We start from the raw sequence: 23,182 nt of genomic DNA on the forward strand, positions 1-23,182 counted from the left end.
CATTGCCGCTCCGACACGATCAACACAGTCATCAATACGGGGAAGGGGAAAACAGTCAGGTTTTGTGACTGAGTTTAGCTTTCGGTAATCCGTACAGAACCTGTGGGTCCCATCCGGCTTACCTACTAACAAACAGGGAGAGCTCCATGAACTAAAACTGGACTCAGCTAAATCATGCTTGAGCAGGTACTCCACCTCCTTCCGCTGAATAGACCTCTTGGTAGGATTCACCCGGTAGGCATGCTGTTTGATAGGCCGTGCTGAACCTACATCAATGTCATGCTCAATGACAGTGGTACGGCTCGGCACATCTGAGAATAGAGATGGAAATTCTTTCACAAGGTCAACAATATCATTCCTCTCCTTGCTAGACAGGTGAAATAGATGCTTGTGCAAATCTGCTAGCATCTCAGAGTTACGTAACCGTCCCTCCGTAACCTCACGGGAGGGCACAGTCACATCTTCATCAACATCACAACCATCACAACCCTTCTCCAATGGAGACGACACAGTAAAAGAACCTTGACAGGAGGGAGGACACACAGGAGGAGTCACCAAGCCCACAGGCTTAGAGGAGAAGTAACCCTTCAAAAGGTTGACGTGACAAACCTGCGTCTTCTTTTTCCGGTCCGGTGTACTAATCAAATAGTTGTGATCAGACAGACATTTAACCACAGTGTAAGGACCAGCAAAACGGGCCTGGAATGGGCTATTGATGATGGGCAGCATGGCTAGCACCTAATCCCCTTTCTCAAAACCCCGCTCTGCAGCTTTACAATTGAAAAGACGTTGCATCTTACACTGTGATCTCGCTAGCGCATCCCTAGCAGCAGCCCGTGCTTGGTAGAGGCGATACCTAAACCCACTGACATAGTCCAACACATTAGCAGGTGGCTGTTCAGTGTTCCACTCATCAGCCAGGATGGCTGTGGGTCCTCGAACAGCGTGGCCAAACACTAACTCATTGGGACTAAAGCCAAGACTCTTCTGCAACCTCACGAATAGCCAACAGCAGCCAGGGGAGACCCTCCTCCCAGTCACTGGAAAGCTCAACACAGAAAGATCGCAACAGGGATTTAAGGGTCTGATGGAATCTTTCAAGAGCCCCTTGACTCTGTGGGTGATATGCACTGGATATGTTATGTCTAGCTTTTAGCTGACGCAATGCTCTAGCAAACTGTTTGGACATGAAGTTTGTCCCTTGGTCTGACTGAATGACACGCGGAATGCCAAAAGTAGACATGAAGCTTGTTAGAGTTCGGAGAACAGCACGAGAAGTGATGGACCTGAGAGGGTAGGCTGAAGGGTAACGAGTGGACTGACACATGATTGTTAGAAGATAACAGTGACCAGCTCGTGATCGGGGCAATGGGCCAACACAATCAACAAGCAGATTTTCAAACGGTGCAGACACAGCAGGAATAGGCTGTAAAGGGCCCACAGGTATCTTCTGGTTGGGTTTGCCAGTCATTTGGCAGGTATGACACTCTTTGATGTACTTGGAGACATCTCGCTTTAACCAAGGCCAGAAGAACATGCGTGCCACCTGATCATAGGTCTTATGAATACCGGTATATCCTGCCACCCCATCATGGGAAAGTTTCAACACCGCCTGTCTAAACTTCAGAGGCACTACCACCTGAACAACTGTATGTGTGAAGCTGTCTTTGGTCACAGTCCACTTCCGATATAGCAACCCTTCCTTTACATAGTAACAGAAAGTCTCACCTTCACCATCTCCCTCAGGCACCACAAGTGCAAACAATCTCTTAAGATCCCCATCTGCCTTTTGTTCAGCGATGAGATCCTCACGTGAGACCTGGAACAGACTAGATGATAAGTCTGAATCGACTTCAGACTTGAACACTGACGGATCAGACTCGGTCACCACAACTGAATGGTCATCACCACATACAACTTCTCTCCAAGTGTCAGACTGGCCATCAATCGGAGGAATGGCAGCTATTGCTTCAACAACCTGACTGACCACCGGCAAAGAACTATTTAAGAATTCTTGCACCTCAGCTTCCTGTAGCTTCTTAGCTCTAGCTCTTGTTACAGCACAGACAGGAAAAACATGAGGGAATTTCTTGGCACATTCATCTGGCATGTCAGGGGTCAGAGGAGCACCCACTACAACTGGTAGCGGTGATGTAACCCGAGTAGTCTCCCAAACATTACCCCCAGCTAGGTCATTCCCAAGGACTAACTCAATGTCTGGCACAGGCAGTGAAGGGCGTACCCCAACCACAACATTACCATTGACTAAACCGGAGGAAAGCTGGTTTCGATGCAAAGGCACTTCTAGGAAACCCATCTCAATGCCTCTAACCAGTACCTGAGTCCCTGTGTCAGTCTCAGCAGAGAGAGGCACCACTCCCTCCAACAGAAAGGACTGTGCCGCACCTGTATCTCTCAGGATGCGCACAGGCACCTTGCTTTGACCTGGAAGAGACACAAAACCTAAGGTGTTAAATGGAGAAGGAGTTATCACCACCACAGTCACTGCCAGCACCACAGCCACAGTGAGGATTGTTAAGCGAATGCACAGTCATATTCCCCTTATCCTTCCTCTTTACCTGACACTCAGAGACCTTGTGTCCTGGCTTTCTGCAGTGAAAACACACAATTTCAAATGGTTTCTCAGTTGACACACTAGGGCCCTTTCGAAATAACACAGGATTAGACTCTGCCACAACAGGCTTTGACTTACCCTGGAAAGAAACCCTGTTCCTCTGAGAACTGTCCCAAGGCCTGCTGAATGGCATACTACGATGAGTCAATGCATGCTCATCTGCCAATACAGCTGCCTGGGCCAAAGTGGTCACTTTCTGTTCATTCAGATAAGTAGCTATAGCATCGGGCACACAGTTCCTAAACTCCTCAAGAAGGACTAGTTCTCTAAGTAGTGGAAAGGAATCTACGTGCTGAGAAGTGCACCAGCGATTGAATAAGTGCTCCTTCTCACGAGCAAATTCAATATAGGAGTGTTTATCAAACTTCCTGTAATTACGGAACCGTTGCCGATATGCCTCAGGAACCATTTCGTAAGCACGCAATATTGCAGCCTTCACTGAGTCATATGACCTAGAATCTTCAATAGACAAAGAGGCATAAACTTCCTGAGCTCTGCCTACCAACACGCACTGTAATAGCAGGGTCCAGATCTCTTTGGGCCATTTTAAGGAAGTAGCCACTCTCGAAATGGGAAAAGTATTTGTCAACTTCCTTCTCAGAGTAGAGTGGCACCATCCTAATGTACCTGCTAATATCTAATGGTGCTGGATCAGATGGTGCTATTGGCGGTGCAAGAGGAGAAGGGGGAAGGGGAGCGGGAGCAGGGCCAGGAACTGCAATTCCTTTGGCAGCAAGCTCCAGCTCTAGCTTGCGAAGCTCAAACTGGCGTTGTACTTCTCGTTCCATTTCCAACTTCCTCAAAGCTAACTCAGTGTCCATCTGTTTTTCTTGGACAGCTATTTCTCGCATTCGAACCTCTTTATCAGGCATAGGCGTAAGGGGTAACGGACCATCTATACCCAGTACGCCCCGGTCAATAAGAAATGTCCTAATAGCATTAAACAATGGAGCCTTATTTTTCTTTTTTTGAGCAATAAGGGTCATTCTATAATGCTCGGCTACCTGCACTAGTTGCTCCTTAGTGAGATAGGCCAACATCCCCTCAGTGGGCTGAGCAATAAACTCCTCAACAATATTAGACATTATAATGCTAAGTTACAAGGACACAGATCAGCAGGACACACAATCCTCAATGCAGAATAAATACAATTTATACAGGCCACAGCCTACAAATAATCAGCATAAAGGTGCACTGGTTGCTGCTACCGCACAACTTGGGTCAAACCAGAAAAAGGAAGAGAAATAAATATAAATGCTAAACAAATAAACACCCTTCAAACAGAACGTTTTACTCTTGTTAGCAGAATTAACACTCATAAGGCTAGTCGGACAAACTAGGCGTCCCCAGTATATCTACTACAACCCATAAAATGTTAAACTGACTTACCATAAGCAGACATTACATTTGGAATTGCATTTCCACAATCCCAGATAGAGAACTCTGACGCAACTTAATGGTAGCTCAAACTACTGCACCAAACAGGGGACAAAACAAAACAGTTTAACACAGTTTAGCTCACCACTTAGTTGCAAATGGGTGAGTTCGTCAGCATCAGCTAAACAAGCCCAACACTGGATTTAAAGCTACTCGACAACAAAGGTAAGCAAGACAAACTTACCCTCTAAACTACTGCTGTTCACAACGATTTCACATTAACGTTACATAGGCTACCACCACCAATCGTAACTGAAATCCAGCAGCTACAGGCCTCTAAGTGGCAATAACGTTACGAAATAGCTATTGGGCTACAAACCATATCTGACGAACGAAACCAATATAAATACACACACGCAGTTGGCTCTCTCTCTCGTTAAAAAAAATCAGTGTATGAGGAAAAAAGAACTACTACTCACCCCGGCATGGACCATCGTGCACTCCAGACCTGTCGTTAACTACTCTGTCCCACCTGTCGCTTCTGAAGCGTGCCAGGCTTGAGGCTCACTGCCCTCCAATGAGTGCAGCCGTTCTCACATGCCCCTTAGAGGAGTTTTAACAAACTCCCTCCCGGGATTGTTTCCGACGATAAGTAGTAAACAACCAAACACGAAAATAAATATACCCGGAAAACAACAAAACAGTGCTCGAAGGAAAGGCCTCTTGACCAAGCTGAGCAACTGCTTCCTACCTGGAGTGCACAGCGGTTGACGATGCCGAGAAAAAGAAAAAAATATATATGAATGAAGCCACGCTACAATTTTACCGGAGAAAAATATTCCGGAGAGCTCCCAATTTGTGTTACGCCCGGCTCATGGCACAACACAAAAGAGGCTGACAACAGATTCCAATTATAATAAATTATATTTATTTAAAGTGATCTAGAATGAATGGATATGTCTAGGGGGTGAAAAATTAAGGTGTATGGATGCGTGTTAGTCATATGTAAGTAGCAGTGGTTTGCAGTGCGTGTGTCAAAAATGTGTCTGAACGATGGGAGAGAGAGAGAGTGATACAAGGGATGGCGATGATATATAGATAGGCCTACACCGGCGCCAGGTGAGGCCAATCTCCCTTAATTAAGTCTCCCCACTGCAAGCCGGCAACCTGCCCGTGAGGCCACCACGGAAAACGGCAGATGGCCCGTAGGGGGAGCAGAGGGGCGTCACATCGATATCAATAAAAAATGCGTTCGATAGAACATTCGATAATTAAAAGCAACACACACCTCCCGCCTTACGTTGTCCATAAATAAATAGGCTAAATATATCTTGCATTGTAGCTAGTATGTGCAACTCTACCAGAGTAGACGATAGAAGTAGGCCTACCTCAACACAGACTCTCAATGAGTCCTTGCCCCGTGCGCATTCACAATCGTGCAAGATGACTGAATTGCTATTAAATCCGGTTAGCATCATTAGCACGCTGCACGAATTTGTTCAAAACTGTTGCATTCAAATTGACTGCTAAATTCTAATCAACTCAATCCCGATGCAAATGGAAAAGTATTTTCCAAGACTCAAACGTGCCTGTCCCAAGGAGAAAAAGTATTCATTTGAAACTTAAACACACGTGGGGAAACTGAACAGTCTAACCAGTAGACTTACTATGATAATCTAGCAAATTACTTTGTTTACAATATTTCCAGGCTTCAACCAGTGCTGCTCAGTCAGACTTATGTGCACAATTATTTATTTGAGTGTTTTTCATGATTGTGTTGCTATTTCTTTTCCCTGTTTGCTTTGATTGATAACTGAGGTGATTCAAATCAGAGGAAGGTTAGGTTTAAAATAAAAGTGTTTAAAAGTGTTTAAATTGAACTTTTTTTCCCCTTCTGGTCCTTATCTGAAATAGATTTTAAAAAAATCAATAATGATCAATATCGACCGATATGAAATACTTATATCGTGATACAGTTTTCAGCCATATCGCCCAGCCTTAGTGTTTGCGAAAGTGTCAGCAAAGGACAGCTCTATTCAATTGCACGAGCTGTCCGGGAAAGCGATTCTCGTTGAGTTTAATGTGTCATGCAATGTTGGGGCATGGCACCTCGACGATCGCATTCCTCAGTATATTTATCGAATAACCATGGCGGAACACAAAAAATAGTTTTGTTTACCCATAGCAACAACGTTGCTATGCTTCGCTGGTTTAACGTGATGAGAACGGTGCAAACTTAACTGATGGGATGAGATCTACAATTCTTGACTATGAAATGATTTAAGCATAGCCTACAGCAAAGTCCTGTAAAATATTTAATTTTAATGTAGCCCAAAATGATCGGCTATTAAAGAAAAGTTAGACAAGGCTTTCTGCCCTACCAAAATGTATGGTCACCGTCACCGCACGCTACTGGGTAGCCTAACAGTCGGATAACTTTAGACATCAATTTAGGGAGCGGGACGGGATTCGGGAGTCTTTCTCTCGGGATTTTGCGGGACAGCATTTTTTGGGGGGGCTGTCACGTGATCGGGATATGACGGGAGTATTTGTGCGGGCTCGGGATGGGATGGGAGTGAAAATTGATTCCCGTGTCACCCTCTACCGGCCAGTTGGTGTACAGTAACATAAATTAATTTATTGTGTGGCCCCCCATGAACGGAATTCCACGAAACTTGGCGTGCATTCAGAGGGTGTCATAATGATCCTACACTTCCAATTTCATGCAGTTTTGACCATGTTAGGTCACAGATACCTGCGATTACAAAACCTCATTTTTATTTTTTTGTTTTTAACTAGGTGGCACTATACATGAAATGAGAACATTACAGTAACGTTACAGAATGGGTTGACATGGCCCCTTAAGATCAACATACAAAAAAAGGTGGTCCTCCTAAACCCTACGGTTCTCGAGATATTCACAGAAAACTGTGTCTGCCCTACCCTCCTTTCGGGGGGTCCAGTCCAGCGGGGGGGCTACAGATGAAAACGAAAAACGATGGTTCCATGCTATCCATGTGGGGCTACATGCCCACCAAGTTTCGTGTACCCCGGTCTTTCAGTGTCCTGGGAATCCTTGACGGAAATTTGGCCATGCGAAAAATTGCGCGGCGGTCATAATAAGCAGTTTATCAACAAGGCTATCATTTTAGAACTGTTACATTCATGACTCTTATGCTAATGTTACAACCATAGGCTACCGCACGTTTTAATGGCTGTGTCTGGCTACATGTCGCTGTTAAGTTAAATTCTTAACAAAGTAGAACATATTTTTTAATTCTTTCATGAACTAAACATGTATGACTCCTTTCTGGCCAAATTTCACAGCTTTCACGTTTAACAGCTTTATGTAAATCGAGTTTGAATGGAGAGAATATAAAAGTGTTACGATTGTACCAATTCTCCCCTAGGATACTCTCGCATAGTAAACAAATGAAATGTTGGAACATTGCGCTCCCCAACACAAACGCAAATGGTCGGGTTTGCTTGATCTTTTGATGATAAATTTTGTTTTGAAAACGGAGGGTTAGTCTACTTAAAGGAGAATTCCGGTGTGGTTTTGTTTTGAAAACTTAAATTCAAGATGGCGTCGAACGGTAACATTTCTTAAGGTACTGTCTTTATAAATCGTCTTGTAAATAAACTACCAGTGCTTTTTCAAAGTTCTCAATGTCTCGTTTTAAATGTCAAGGCCCTCGGAAGTCTACCAATGAAATATGGAGATACTTTGAGCCTCGTAAATTGTGTAAAACAGTGATTTATTTGGATGGCTAGGCCGATGCCCGAGGCACCCCCAACGAAAAACTGTTGGTAGCATTGGCTAACTAGCGCCAGATTTCTGAGTGCAGGGGACAAGCCGAGGTGAGCTATTAGATATGCGTTCACACTCGGTATCATGTTTCAACACACTTTAGGTCAATATCACAACGAACTTCTCCTTTAACATGCCTGGCATAGCGCCACCAATTGGCAAGAGAAGGAATATGTTTTTCCCCCCACTTCTGTTGGATATCACAATCAGATTCATCAGATTAGCTGTACATGACATCCAAACACAATCCAATATGCCTGTTTGCCGTAGCGCCACCAGTTAGCCAAAGTCATAATAGTTTTAGGAATTTATTAACCAAATATTAGTTAATATAAATCTGATGATATCCACATGCCCAAACTGCCAACCTGGTCTAGCGCCACCAGCTGACCAAACAGGAAGTGTGCCAGACATTGACTACACATTGGTTAATTGGTTAAGGAAAATATTGGATATTGTTATTATGATGATATTCACATGCCTAATTAATATGTGTGGTATAGCACCACCAACTGGCAATAGAAGGATTTCCCCCCATATATTTTGGATATTGATGTCAGATTAATTAGATTAATTCAGTTTTGGTGCATTGGGCCTTGGCCTACTGGTTAGCGCTTCGGACTTGTAACCCCGACCAGTAGGAACGGCTGAAGTGCCCTTGAGCAAGGCACCTAATCCTCACTGCTCCCCGAGCGCCCTGTAGCAGGAAGCTCACTGCTTTGGGATTAGTGTGTGCTTCACCTCACTGTGTATTCACTGTGTGCCGAGTGTGTTTCACTAATTCATGGATTGAGAGACCAAATTTCCCTCACAGGATCAAAAGAGTATATATACTTACTTACTTATATCAACTTACTAGTGTCCTGACTTCACACATCTACACTGGAACAAACACATACACATACACACACTTACAGAATCTGACACACAAAAAAAGACATTGTTATTAATATGACCAGTCAAAAAACACATGAGTCTCACTACACACCACCAGGCGCGTAGCAAGCGTGGGGGATGTGAGTGTTATAACGTACACACTTTTGCTGGAACACGATTCTATCCCCCACACTTTTTGTCAGATTAAAGTGAAAGTAAAATATGAAAATAAACGCTCCCGTAAAGAGTTGGAACCGTATCTACCATAACGCACACACAAAGAGACACAAATAGGTCTGTTGATTTGATTGAATGGTCATCCGGCCAATCACATCAAGTTAGCCAGTGAAGAACCAGAGCCGCTCTGATCAAATTCAAAGTGTGCATCTTTCAAGGTGCTGCTGCTTGGGTCTGCATTATAAAGTCTGCAGTGAGCAGATTTCAGGTAGAATTGAAATGATAATTGTTACCGCATTATGCTAATTTAGTAAACCAAAATTCACTGTCTGACTGACAGTTTTTGTCACAATGTGTAAATGCAGAGAATCAATGTGAAAGCGGGGGTGCGCGCACCAAGGCACTTGTTTGTGCAGAAAGACCTTGGCTACTGTTCTCAGAGCATTTTGCTTTCTCTTTCTATGATCTGCAGCTTTTCTCAAACTATGGGCCTCCTCAAAACAATTAACCTAGGCTACTGGTCCACATAGCCGCGAAATTAAGTTATGGCCGGTGCTGGAGATCTTAAATACGATCGCGTTCCATTTAGAACATCTTATTTTGATCTTACAAACGGAGGCGTCAAGTAAAGACACATTTGAGATGTACATCTGAGAACTAAGATTTACAGCATGTAGAACTCATTTATTACACGGCTCTTCAGAGTGCTGCAGAAAGTTCCATTCACATGAACATGGGCCTATGTTAAATCTATATAAATCACCGGCAAAGTATATAATCACCGCTGTCAATGGCAACGGGTTGATTAACGTCTTTCATATCCCTCCGCAAGAATTCCGTTCGCTTATTGCAATGGAATTTCATTGAAAGGAAAGTAAGCTAGTAAGACGTTGCCACGCAACACCTGAAACTGTCAAGTTCTATCTGTGTGGCTTAACTATTTATTTTGTCAGCGGAAGACACGAAACGGTAGCAAAATCATTTTTAAAGATTCATTGTGTTAGGTTTCTTTTCGCGTTTTGGCAAGTAGCTGTGTAATGCTGTGTAATAAGAAAATAAGTCCCTTCAGGTCGAACCTGTCGGGACTTATTTTCTGATAACTACCGGCGGACAATATATTATCCCTTACATATAACGCTGTAGCATGTAGAACTCATATAGAATGTGTGCCTGCAGCAAGTGAAACTAGGTAACGTGGGCTAGAAGCAACAATAGTTTAAACAACAACATGGCTTCCTGTAACTATTAATGGAAAAGGCATAGAAACTGCTAATCATAATCTTTAAATTGACATTAATTAAGCTGGCTATATGCAACACAATTTATTTATATTCCCTTTGCATATGTTTGGGTAGACTTCAAACGTTTTTGAATTTGAGCTTACAGTTCTGTATTCTTTATTATTATATTTATTTAGGTATTAGTGATACCTCAAAATTAGGCTGCTGTCTGTTAGGGCAATTTATTGTAGCCTGCTAACCCATATGCACAAAACATAATTTCTGAAATGATTTCTTGATTTATAACATGAGATATGTCTCCATGTAGGGTAGTGTCAAATAGTGAAGTGATAGGTAGATCATGTAGGCCTACATGTCACATGAGCCATACATATGAGGGGTGCTGCTTCTTCTGTCCCTCCCAAACTGCATTAAAATGGTGTGTTTAGCAATCAGAATTTCATTTTTTTTCGGGGTAGAAACTGCCGGACACCAATATAGTCTGCACCCCTCTCCGAAAATACTTACAACGTCCCTGTAGGAAGTTATTTATAATTTGGCAAGATTGTTTCATTTTCCTATCCCACAACCCCCACACTTTTACCCACATGCTCTCTTTCACACACAGACACATACACACCAGAGGCGATTGCTCTAAGACAGGGGTCTCAAACTCAAATGAGCCAACGTCATCTGATTGGAGGGCTGCGTCAGTGTTAAAGAATAATACAAAAAAGAATATTTCCTAAAATGCAATGTTGTTTTTTGCAAGTATTTTTTTTTTTATACAAGTATTGTTTAATGCAAGTATTTTTTTAAATACAGATATGAAAAGAAACAAAAAAGCATAAAAACAGGTATGTGTGTGTTTCACACCAAATAAAAATATGTTCCTCTCATAACTTATTTAAACCTGGCATATCAAAATTTCAAAAGGCCATGGCTTGAAAGTGGTCAGAGATAAAGTCCTACTGTAAATGTAAACATCTTTGAGTATAAACAAAAGTTTATGAAGGGGGTAAATTTACCCATCTACTGTAATTTGACACTGGATGGTAAGCACCTCAAATTATTTTGTCATATTACCCAAATAACAAATTAACAGGAAAATAGTAGCCTAGGCCTAAGATGTAACAATAATAAACTATTAGCCTGTTCCACAAACCATTATTATAGGTCTACAATAAAGTAGCCTGGTCAAATTCCTATCGCGGGTGACTTTGTAGTTCTTTAGAGCGGTCTGTACCACGTCCATTACGGACACTATCATCACGATTACCACTGCCACCTCGCTATTTTGGGCAAAGGGTCGAAATAAGCATGGTATGCTTAGTGGACACTGTCGCATCGCAGCAGACGACCTCCATTCACAGACGACCGTGACTATCACTGTCAATAGGCGATCGATCATAATATAATCTCCAAAGGGCAGATATTCTCCTTCAGAATCAGAATAGGTGAATAGCATAGCCTACCCAAGACTTCATCACACGTGGAACGTTTTTCAACATTTGGTGTAGGCCTATTTCTGCTTCAATTTTGTGCAAAACTATGGCCTGCATAAGCTTCCGCGTCATTACAAAACAAATGCATCGCCTTCATGTTTCTCAGCGTGTAGGCTAATACAATGTATTTCCTGAAAACTGTGTGCAGCAATTTTGGGCTTGAATCAAGCTCTGGATGTCTGTCTAGCAACTAGTGGAGGAGAGTAGGCCTACAAATGAGATTTGTCACCGTACTTGGATCTATCGTCTATTTTAATCAGTGTCGTTGTTTGTCGCAATTAAATATCCTCAAGGGCCGAATTACATTATTATTTTAGGCCGCGGGCCGGTAGTTTGAGACCCCTGCTCTAAGCTCAACCTTCTAAAATATCACGGAAAATCGCATCAAATAACACTATTACATTAGTTTCTAGCTTACTATTCCAAGTAGAACATGCTGAAAACATGTTCATCTTCATGGCTAGTTTGTTCAGCAATAAGGTTTTGCCAATCATTTATTGTTGAAAATAAACTTTTCGACATAAGTGCACTGCCATTTTATAGGCCTACAGTCTATGGTGCACTGTCACTTGCCACACACATCAGCGCCGAAGTTTTTAACACGCAAAACACTGGATGAACAATGGATTTTATGGAGCTGCTCGACCAAATATAACTGAATCGCGATTTACACGGGCGTAAAAGTCGCGATGCTGGTGTGCAGAGTTGCATTGAAAAGAATGGAAATCTAATGTACAGTAAATGAATGTCGAAGCAGAGTGCATCGCGACTCATGTCGACATCGGTGTCCACAGCAATTTAAAACACTTCAGCTGACCGAGTTCAGAACTTCGTTGGTGTTTATTGGTAACGAATCTACTCTTTGGTCCGCTCGTGAAGCCCAAACAAGTGTGCAGCATGCCTTTAATGAGCCTACTAAAGGAGCATCATCATAAAGATAGGCTACATTTAATCTGCATCACGCCCCCATTTTAGCGGAAAACAAGTTAACATACATATATCATTGATTCTAATGGGAAAGACAGATAGCCTAATCACACCTTGACGTTACATCTAGTTATTAATTTACAGGCCATTCAATAATTTTACTAACACAGCAGTTATAAAGAATTATGTGTATGTAACTTACTCATGTCGAAACGATGTAGTCTACATTAGCCCATTCAGCACGTACTAGCAGAGAATGTACTAGCTACACTTACCATATCACATGTAAAACGCTAGCTAGCTAACTTCAGTATAACAGGCATAGCCAATTATCTCACCTAGTTGTAGGGAAAAGGCTACGTTCATATTACAAGTTATAGAATGAATGTGTGACTTATGTTTAGTTGATGTTATGACATGTAAAGTTAAGCTTGCCAAACTTAGTTATAGTCAGCCACGGGTAGTTTGACTGTGCCTACATTCGTGACACTCCTAGGCTCTGGAAAGAGCAAAAAATAGGAACATAATGGTCACATTAATCCCATAAACACACAGATAACTCTTACATCAATCTTATTTTGTGCCTTTTATTCACGTTTGTTTTAAGATTTAGTAAGTATAACCCCTTTTCGCTCCCCACTTCTATGCAGCATAGCACCAGAGCCCGTCTACGGAGAGCCTTGCCACTCCATATTAAGTCCCATTGTAATCAATTTTGATACAGTTCCACCAGAGTTCCAATTGGGGCGATCGCCATGAGTGCAGAATGAATGGGAGTCAATGGAGCTAGACGGGCTAAATTTGTCTCTTTCACCTGATTGCCGCTTGACAAATCTCAGATTTGATTGTAGTTTGTATAACTTCAACATGGGTTATAGGTCAAAAGTTGAATGAACGAAAGTACTTATGTCCTTTTGATTTCTTACAGGTTGGGTCGTTGTTGCACATAACACGCTAGCATTGTGCTAATGAATGACGCCATTGACACATTTGAAAGGCTTTTAGAACAATTAAGTGACTTTAAAAAATATAATACTCAACCAAGTGTATTTTCTTTGCCTCCCCTTTCGAATGCAATACTCAAATTACTTCAAAAATAATTATATCCCGAGAAAAGTGGATTTTGAGGGGTACAGCTCCATAGACCTCCATGCATTCTGCACTCATGGACGAAATCAATGTGGAACTGACAGAAGGAACTGCAACCAGTTCAGAAACCGGAAGTTTTCCGAGAGTGGCAGTTCTCCCCTTATTAGACATTCTCTGATAGCACAGTTTCCATTATCCAAACAGCTCCCTTTCCCCTAAAAGGGGGCGTGTACATGCAGCATGGTCTAGCTAGATCCAGTGTGGTGTTGAAGTTGTTCTAACGTTACTAGTTGTTGCAACAGCTTGTGAAAAACTACAAAGTTTGTTACACCAAAAGAACGCTAATCTCACATAAAAAAAATTGACGCCGTTAAAATAGGTTTACGTTAACGCCTTTAATAACGCGTTTAACTGACAGCATTAGTATTTAGGCAAAGTTAGGTAGCGCGCTATACAGGGGCGTGCAGAGACCTTTGAAGGGGCAGGGGCTCAAATTTAAAAAAAGGGCACATGGAACAAAATTTTCAGAAAACGTGTTAACTTTAGAGAATAGAGAATACAGGCTACATGCAAATTATACACATATTATACACAATTATCACACTATCCACAAAATAAAAATATGAAATTTGCAAAAAGTGCAGCATGGAATCTTGCATCATGCTACCACAAGTTAAACTCAAAAAATACCTTGTATCCTTCCATCAGACGGTATACAAACTATATTCTCAAAAATAAAGCATCTTCTATTCAATCATTTCACACTGTCCACATTGCACTGCAGAATATAATATCATGTTTTATAGAACATAATGCATACGAAAGCTAGAAAAGATACACACAATTTGAATGGTGTAAACTGGAACTTAAGTTTTACATTCCCTAGCCTATAAAGCTTTAATCATCTGAACCTGAGCTGACATTTTTTTGCATTTAAATTCTAGCATTATGCTATTTCAATGATGGTGGTGGGACAGGGTATTATATGGTTTAGCAATTTGCAAAGTAGTCTAATGTACTGATAAACATTTTATACATTTTCATATTTATTCATTATGTATCAAGAAGAATGGGTGTAAATAGCAGACAGAGCTGTAACACATTTTTCATTTCTCTCCTTGGTTCTGAAAAATTCAATAGGAGTGCATGTAGGCCTACTGTAGGCTTACTGTAGCCAGGGCACAGACAGATAGGTCTTTTCAGTTTTCATTAGGCTATTGTCTACACAGAGATCATAGGCTATAAGTAAGACGGAGTATTAGGGCCACACATGATGCAAAACAGGTAAAACAGAGTGAAATAACATTTTGTATTCTAGCAAGCATAACGCGGCTGCTAAATATTTTTTAATTTTACACCTTCAGTGTTTCCCCTTCATATTTCCCATGATTAATCTGTGGCTGGGCGCCACTAAATCGAAACCGCCCACCACACATTGATGTTCTATGTTGTACTATTTAAATAGACAAGATAAGATAAAATAATTTCATTGAGCTGCACTTTTTCCTCACGCAGCCTTTCCTCGCCCCGCCTGCGCTCTCTCAGAACGAGCCCGCTGCTCCTCCTGTGCATTTAACAAAATATTCAATGCATTGTTGAAGGATTGTTGTTGCCACACATAATAGAAGCACTGCATACACGGGTTTCCCGTTTACCAACAAAACTAGATGCGCGCGCAGCCTTGAGGCAGAAGTCGCTTGGTGGCCGTCCACAACGTTATAAACTTAACCTAAATAGTCGGCTGCTGTAAGCTACAATCGGATTTTTTTGTATACCCCTGTTGTCTCAATGATAATAACATCTCATTTCAGACTATATTTCAAAGTTTGACGCTCATTTGGATTATTAATATAACATCGTTTTTGTCATTTTGGCTAACACATGCATTCCGTTAGGGATATTGAACATATTTAACATTCTCTAACCATCGTGGATTTCAATTGGTGCAGTTTTCAGCACAAAAACTCATTTTATTCTTTTTTGCTCTTTGCATTGCTCTATGCTGTATATGGTGCTTTCTGCCTCTTTGGTTGCGACGATTTTTCGCGGATCGCCCATAGAAATCCATGTATAGAACACAGGGGGCTAAATTGCTATTAAATCCGCTTCGCATCATGACCATGCTGCGCAAATTTGTTCAAAACTGCTGCATTAAAGTTAAAGTAAACTCTGCTAATGTCTTATCACAACATAGTACATTGAGGAGACTAAACTAAGTTCAGTTATGCAATCAAGCAGTATCTCAAAGCTAACGTTAGAATACTGTTTGATGTCAAGTTTAGCATGCTTACTTACAGCTGCTTGTATTTCGTTTCTCATGCAGGGCTCATTTTATTGACTCTGAATGTTTGCAAAATCCCGATGTAAATGGAAAAGACTCAAAAGTGCTTGTCCCAACTATTTGAACTAACTATGTTATGAATTGCATCCACACATCCGCAGCCTTTTAACTGTGTTAATGTTAATTGCAAGGATTCCCTCACGAACTCTTAAAGTGACAGGCACTCAATTAGACCTATACACTACTGAACTTTATTGAATGCTACCTCTGACTAAGAATGCATTACTTTGCACTTGTATAGTCTTTTATTTTGAAATCTTAAGAGCAATAAACATATATTGCAATGTTAAAGAATTCATGTTTTTTCATTCAGATATGTAAATCAACATGTATAAGTTGATATTAGTCAATTAATGGGGAGATAACCGATAATCGAATCGAAATCGAATCGGACTGAAAAAATGAATCGTTAGATTAATCGTTTAAAAAATAATCGTTTATCCCAGCCCTAGAAACATTATATCATTGGAAACATGTATTATTCTAGCTATATAATAGTGCATGGTATAACCGCAAGATACAGCGCTTCACGATGACGGCAATGAGTTAACAGAAGACGCAATCTATCTGAATATCTGCAATCTATCTGAAATAACACCTATTTGAAGTAGGCCTATTATTCATGCCACATATTGTGTGTTAGTGTAGGCTATATAGCTTAAACTGTAGGCTATGTTTAAACTGTATTTCGAGTTTAATGTCGGCATGTCGACTTTAAAGTTGACACGTCGAGATTAAAGTAGATATATTTCAACTTTATTCTCGAAATGTCGAGTTTAATGTTGATATGTCGACTTTAAAGTCAACATGTCGAGTTTAATCTCGCCAGGGCAAAAAATTTTTTTCTTCATGTGTGTCCCTAATACTCCGTCGTATAAGGCTACATCTTATTGATTAAATTCAAAGCTAATTTTAATAGCCTAGAAATCTAGACGCACCCTAGCGGCAGTAAATATGTTATTGCCTAGTCTGGCTTGTCAGGCTATAATTTTAATGTTTATCACAGTGAACTACCACCATTAGCAAGCTGGTGTCTTGCAGATTCACGTGCTGTGCTTGTGGCCACTGAGTAAAATGACGCGTAATGTAGCCTACTATAAACAGAGAACGACGTGTGGAGTTGGGTTAGTTAAACAACTACAGTAGCCTATGTCGTCGGCTTATGACTATTTAGAAAAGGTTTGCCTACTCTGTTTTATGAACTAGGTCTACTAACCTAAGCTACTATAACATAGTAACCTAAACAGAATATGTTATGAACGCTCAGCCTTAGATTTTCGGGCTGCCAGGTTATTGAAATGGATGGACCATGACATGGTTTAAACGGGTTTGATAGCCTACTTCATTAAACATGAAACAACTTTAAACATTTTATTCTCTATCTCTAAGCTGAATACTATTGCATGTTCAGATAGGATAGGCTAACTGCCAAGTGACCTTACCGTGCGTAACGTCTCCTGCAGCACTGTGCCTGCGTGCACCTTCTGAGAGTTCACTGAATGTACAGTGTTTCCCCTAGAAAATTTTCCAGCAGCGGTGCTGTTGATCATAGGAACCCACCCACCCCCAAAAAAAAAAAAGAAAAAATGTTGAAAAAATGACTCCTTAAATGGTGACTTCTGGTGGATTTTTTCAGATTGAGTGTTACAAATTATGACATAACCATCAAGACAAGCATTTACAAAGCATGATTATTGCAGTACTTGAACAGGATTATTCATGTTTTTCTTTCACCTTTTTCATTTACATTATTAGTAATTAGCCACTGTACAACTGTACACTGTAGGCCACTGTACAAACTATTACTAATTAGAATTATTTATGATACATTCAAAAATAATTGATGTCCTATTTTTTTTTTATTAACTTTTGCACAGCACTGTATAAACTATATAGACTTCTCTTTCATGTCATTACACTGTATTGGTGCTATGCAAGTCGAATTGAGTGCCTGTCACTTTAAGGGTGTGACGGCCCGGGGCTTGCTTGATTCTCAATGTTTTAAGCTAATTTAGTAGCGTTGTTGTGCATGGTGCATAAGAATATGTGGATGAAATGAATTATGTTTTCCATGTCATTTGGTAAAATAAATGCTCAAAAAGCTTTGGTGAGCTCTACAGGAATTACAAACTATCTCCAGATGTAAATGGTTATGCATCCTATTACTCAAATTCAATTAAACCCACCAATAGGCTAGCTAGACATTAGTTTCACAGCCTAGGTATTTTAGCAACACAGGGCTTGAAAGCATTGCCTGTATCACAAACAAAAACGAATGCGTGGAATTTATCTGGGAATAGGCTACTGAAGGTAGGGGCGAAGCTACCTCGCATGCGTGTTTAATTTGGTTCCTTGGTTAACATAATGTAGGCTACTTTTTTTGCACAAAAAATTGCATCTGCTAATAAACTTAAACATAAACACAAACAAGCATGATCTCCTGTGGAATCCCTGACTGCGCCTTCAACGTTAGCCTACTATTATTTGTTGACATCAAACCTGAACGAACGGCAGCTGTTCCTGAAGTTCACTTGCATGTTTTTTTTTTTTTTTAATTAGCCAACTTTTTTTGCAGTGGCGCTTGAATTCCAAGAGCGGTGCGGCGCCGCTGATGAATACATTGTAGGGGAAACACTGATGTATGATGTCACGGATTGGTGGCCGTAAGGCATTTCAATTAATACAGAAAATTGTTATTTTTGTAAATGTCTAATTTCACAAACTATTAATGAGACATTTTAGCGAATATTCAAGTTGGAACTAGCGGAAGTATTACAAATTTACAAATTTAAAAAGTAAAAAACGGGTCTTGTCAAAAGGGCACTTGGACATCAAAGGGGCAAAAGGGCAGGTGCTAGAGCCCCTGTAGCCCCCCTTCTCTGCACGTGCCTGGCGCTATATAACGGTGTAGGCCAGGGTTTCTCAAACTTTTTCAGATGAAGGACCACTTAAGCAATAAAAAAGAAATGCACGGACCACCTAGCTAAAAAAAAAAAAAAAACAACATTAGACCTATTATTAGCCTACACAATAGGCCTACTCACTGAACCACCTTGCTTATTGTCTTTGCACTTTGGTTATTGTGTCAGAGGACTCATATGATTTAAACTGGCATATATCTTACATAGACAGTGTTGCAGTTGCACTGTTTGGATTTACATACAAGTTGGTTCAATTTTGCAAACAACTCTATATTATATTTTATCACATCTGCTCACGGACCACACTTTGAGAAACACTCGTGTAGGCTACATTATGCTAATGTTTACTCAAATTTTAAAAGCCCACCAGGGGAGATTAAAAATAAAACAGCAAGGCAGATGAACGTACACAGAGAAATAACTATAGAAGGCTAGCCTAAACTGCCTCCAAGCTGCCATGCCAACTCTATAGCCTACTGTTTGGTCTATTCTGGGTTTTGGGATAATTTGTGCCCTCAAAGAACAATATAGCACCTTAATAATATTAATTTAATAATTTACCATTTTTATCAGAGCTTCCCCTATTCCAAAGAGCAGCAACCGCCTGACACACTGACACACACACACACACACACACAACAACAACAACACTGACCTGCCTGTACATTGCAAACATAGGTAAGAACGGCACACACAGATACACAGGCTGACACGAAAAAACGTTCTAATTGATGTCACTAGTCAAAACACACACAGACACAAAGAGGCACATCATTGCAACCTACATATTTGGTGAAGTGTCACCTAGTGAGTATCATCGTCACAGTGTAAAATGTCACACCCAACAGGAAGTGAGTACGTGTTTCCAATGTATAAAACTTGCAAAAACAAATTGCACATCAGATATGTGCATTGACACTCGCACCACATGAGTGCATTGTTGGTTTCCAAAACGGCACGGGTCCCAGAGCCACACATGCCCGGGCCCATCATGGCTGCTTGCGGCTATATTTTTAAATTGTTCCCTGATAAATTTAAGTACTACATTGTTTTGTATTTGGACAAAGGAGGATGTTATCCTACGGTTGCTGAGTGACACTTACATTTATAATGAGTATACTATATGGTACAGTATATAAGATTGTAGTGTTACAATGTAATAGAGGCAATCACAAAGAAAATAGGTAGGCTTCTTGCATGACCCATTCCGAATGAATTGTCTCTGATATAATAAACAACACATTGGGCTTGGCAAGAAATTTGGCAATACTACTTTCACACAAGTGATGGCACATCAAGATCAGTATATGAGCAGTAGTATGTCATGTTCGGGGAAAAAAACAGACAATGTTGTTTTTTTGTAAGTCATGCAGACATTGCTTTGGAGAATTAACTGAACAAAATTCTTTGTTCTGCATCTTGGGGAAAGTGTTATCTATTTTATTAACACATTATGAAATCAAACTCCTGAAGAATTTTGCTTTGTTTGTGCACAAAACCCTTTCTATAGGTATTGGTGTGGATGACATGTTCATCATGATCTCCTGCTGGCAGAAGACGAGGGTTCATGACAAGGTTGAAGATCGCATGGCAGAGACGTACAAGGAGGCAGCAGTCTCCATCACCATCACCACTCTGACTGATGCCTTGGCCTTTTACATCGGCCTCCTAACTCCTTTTCGCTCTGTGCAGTCCTTCTGCATGTACACCGGCACAGCCATCCTCTTCTGCTACATCTACAACATCACATTCTTCGGTGCTTTTTTGGCCCTGAATGGACGACGAGAGGGAAGCAACAGACACTGGCTTACATTCAGGAAGGTTGAAACTCCAAATCCAGACAACAAGGGCAATGCCTGTTCAGTTGGAGGAGCTTATGATCACCAAACAGGTGCAGAGGAGGAAATGCCCATCAATGTTTTCTTCAAGAAGTATTATGGGCCATTCTTAACTAAAAGATACACCAAGGTCTTTGTTATTTTGCTCTATTTTGTATATGTGGGTGTGAGCATATATGGTTGTTCTCAGATGAAAGAGGGTATAGATCTGAAAAACCTAGCTGCAGATGACTCATACGTTGTTAATTACTATGATAATGAGAATCAGTATTTCAAAGACTTTGGACCATTTGTTATGGTAATTATAAAAGACAAAACATTTGAGTATTGGAATAAGACTGCACGAGACAATCTCATGGGTTGTGTTAGACAGTTTGCAGATTCAGACATGGTGCCCGAAAATATCACTGTTTCATGGCTTGATGCCTTTGTGGAATATGGAAAGGGTACTGGTTTTGATATGTCATACCAGAAAAGATTCATGAGGTTTTTACCAAGCTTTCTTAAACTGTCAGGCTTCAGTGAAGATGTTAATATTCAAGATGGTGTGATTCAAGTTTCCCGAATCTTTATACCAACAGTTAATGTCCGGACTGCAGTAGACGAAAATAACATGTTGAACTTTTTTAGAAACACCGCTAGTAAATGTGGTGAGTCTGCAAATGGGGTAAACTTAACAGTGTACCACCCAGCATTCATTTACTTTGATCAGTATGCCGTCATTGTCAGCAATACCATCCAGAACATCATAGTGGCTACTGTTGCTATGCTTGTCATTGCCCTTATGCTGATTCCACACCCTCTCTGTTCTCTGTGGGTGACCTTTGCCATTGCCTCTGTAATAGCAGGTGTAGCCGGTTTCATGGCTTTGTGGAACGTTAATCTGGACTCCATCTCCATGATCAACCTGGTAATCTGTATCGGCTTTTCTGTTGACTTTTCTGCACACATTTCTTACGCCTTTGTCTCAAGTGAAAAGAGAACAGCCAATGGAAAAGCCATAGATGCTCTCTATAACCTTGGGTATCCAATAATCCAGGGAGCTTTATCAACAATTGCTGGGGTTATTGTCCTGTCAGCAGCAAAGAGCTACATCTTCAGAACCTTCTTTAAGATCATGTTTCTTGTCATCTCCTTTGGGGCTGTCCATGGACTTGTGTTTATCCCAGTGTTTTTGACATTCTTTGGGGTTTGTGGAAAAATAGTAAGAACTGAAAGTGACAAATCCATCACCAACTTAAATTTAACAAAATTTAAAAAAATTAACAATGCATTAGAGCCCGACCAAAATGAGATTTTAAAGAACGATTTCGCTATTTGAGGATTTCAAGAACCAATAAACGATATATCGGCTGATTTTGATTTTTAACCAATAAAATGTACATATTTTCTCCCATAACAAGGTTCTGATCAAGGTATTTATTTGTTTAAAAAGGCCTATCTGGTATCTTAATAAAAGGCTATACAGTAATCTATTAAATAATTATGAAATAAATAGTCACAAAGAATTTTAAGGCTAAAAGTAGCTCCTAACTGGCAAATTTAGGAGCAACTAATAAAAATAATGGGTGTGTCACTCCTAACTTAAGGACTCCTAATTTTTTTTACTGAAAGTAATTCATGAAGCATTTTAGACCTTAAAGTAGCACCTAAGTCTGGGACAGCTTAAAAGAAGTCGAGAGGACTCCTAACTCACTAAGACCTATTCACATACCGCTTTTTGTGGCATTTCACGTCACAATGTTTTGAAATCCTATGCGGCTACAGGAGCTTCCAATCGCGAGGGAACAATTTTGCATTGTAGGCATAACTAAGGGGTGAACGCATTCTCAGACCTGTCACCTGTCAGGTGTCTTTGTTCCTTACTAAGAGTAGGTCTGAAAGGCTTTGTGAATAACTTTTAAGAGAAAACTCCTAGCTAAAATCTTTTAGTGTGATTTAGGAGTACTCCTAGTGGTAAGATAAAAGGCTTTGTGAATACGGCCCCAGGTCTTTGTTCTTTGATAACCACCATTGCCACAATCTACGTTGTAGGCTATTCACAGTTCATGCTTAGTGATGCTATCCCTTTATGCAAGGAAACATTTTACAAGTACTTTAACTTTTAGCCTTTGTAAACCATGCACTTCCTTTCTTGGCGTAAGCACCTTGTTGAAATGCAAGAAATTGAAGAGTGAAACTGCTTTTGAAGATTGCAGACAGGCATCTATGCCCTGCTGTTATTTTCCACTGGCAAACCATGGCATTTGCTAAATTAGCTCCTGTCAGTATGGTCAGAAAATGAATGGGATGACAATCGAAAGAGACAATTGATGTGCTATTATCAAGTTATTTGGTACCTTTGGACATAACATTAAGATGATGACCAATGGCTCTATGATTAATATTAGGCTACTGCAGTACAGTAAAAACCAAACATGTCCGATAAACACTCAGCTTTATTTAGGCTTCCAGAAGAAATTATA

At 40.6% G+C, this 23,182-nt stretch overlaps 1 protein-coding gene across 1 annotated transcript in view; it reads left to right on the forward strand.

Moving 5' to 3' along the window:
- The window catches only part of LOC125309172 (patched domain-containing protein 3-like), a 27,652-nt gene extending 5,581 nt beyond the window's left edge, over window positions 1-22,071 (forward strand). Inside the window, exon 4 of the mRNA XM_048265896.1 lies at window positions 20,390-22,071. Coding sequence (XP_048121853.1) covers window positions 20,390-22,038 — 1,649 coding nt within the window. The 3' untranslated portion in view covers window positions 22,039-22,071. The remainder of the gene's footprint in view (window positions 1-20,389) is intronic.
- Window positions 22,072-23,182: the final 1,111 nt, after the last annotated feature.

The sequence above is a fragment of the Alosa alosa genome, chromosome 16 (assembly GCF_017589495.1).
Source record: "Alosa alosa isolate M-15738 ecotype Scorff River chromosome 16, AALO_Geno_1.1, whole genome shotgun sequence".
NCBI classification, from domain to species: Eukaryota; Metazoa; Chordata; class Actinopteri; order Clupeiformes; family Clupeidae; genus Alosa; species Alosa alosa.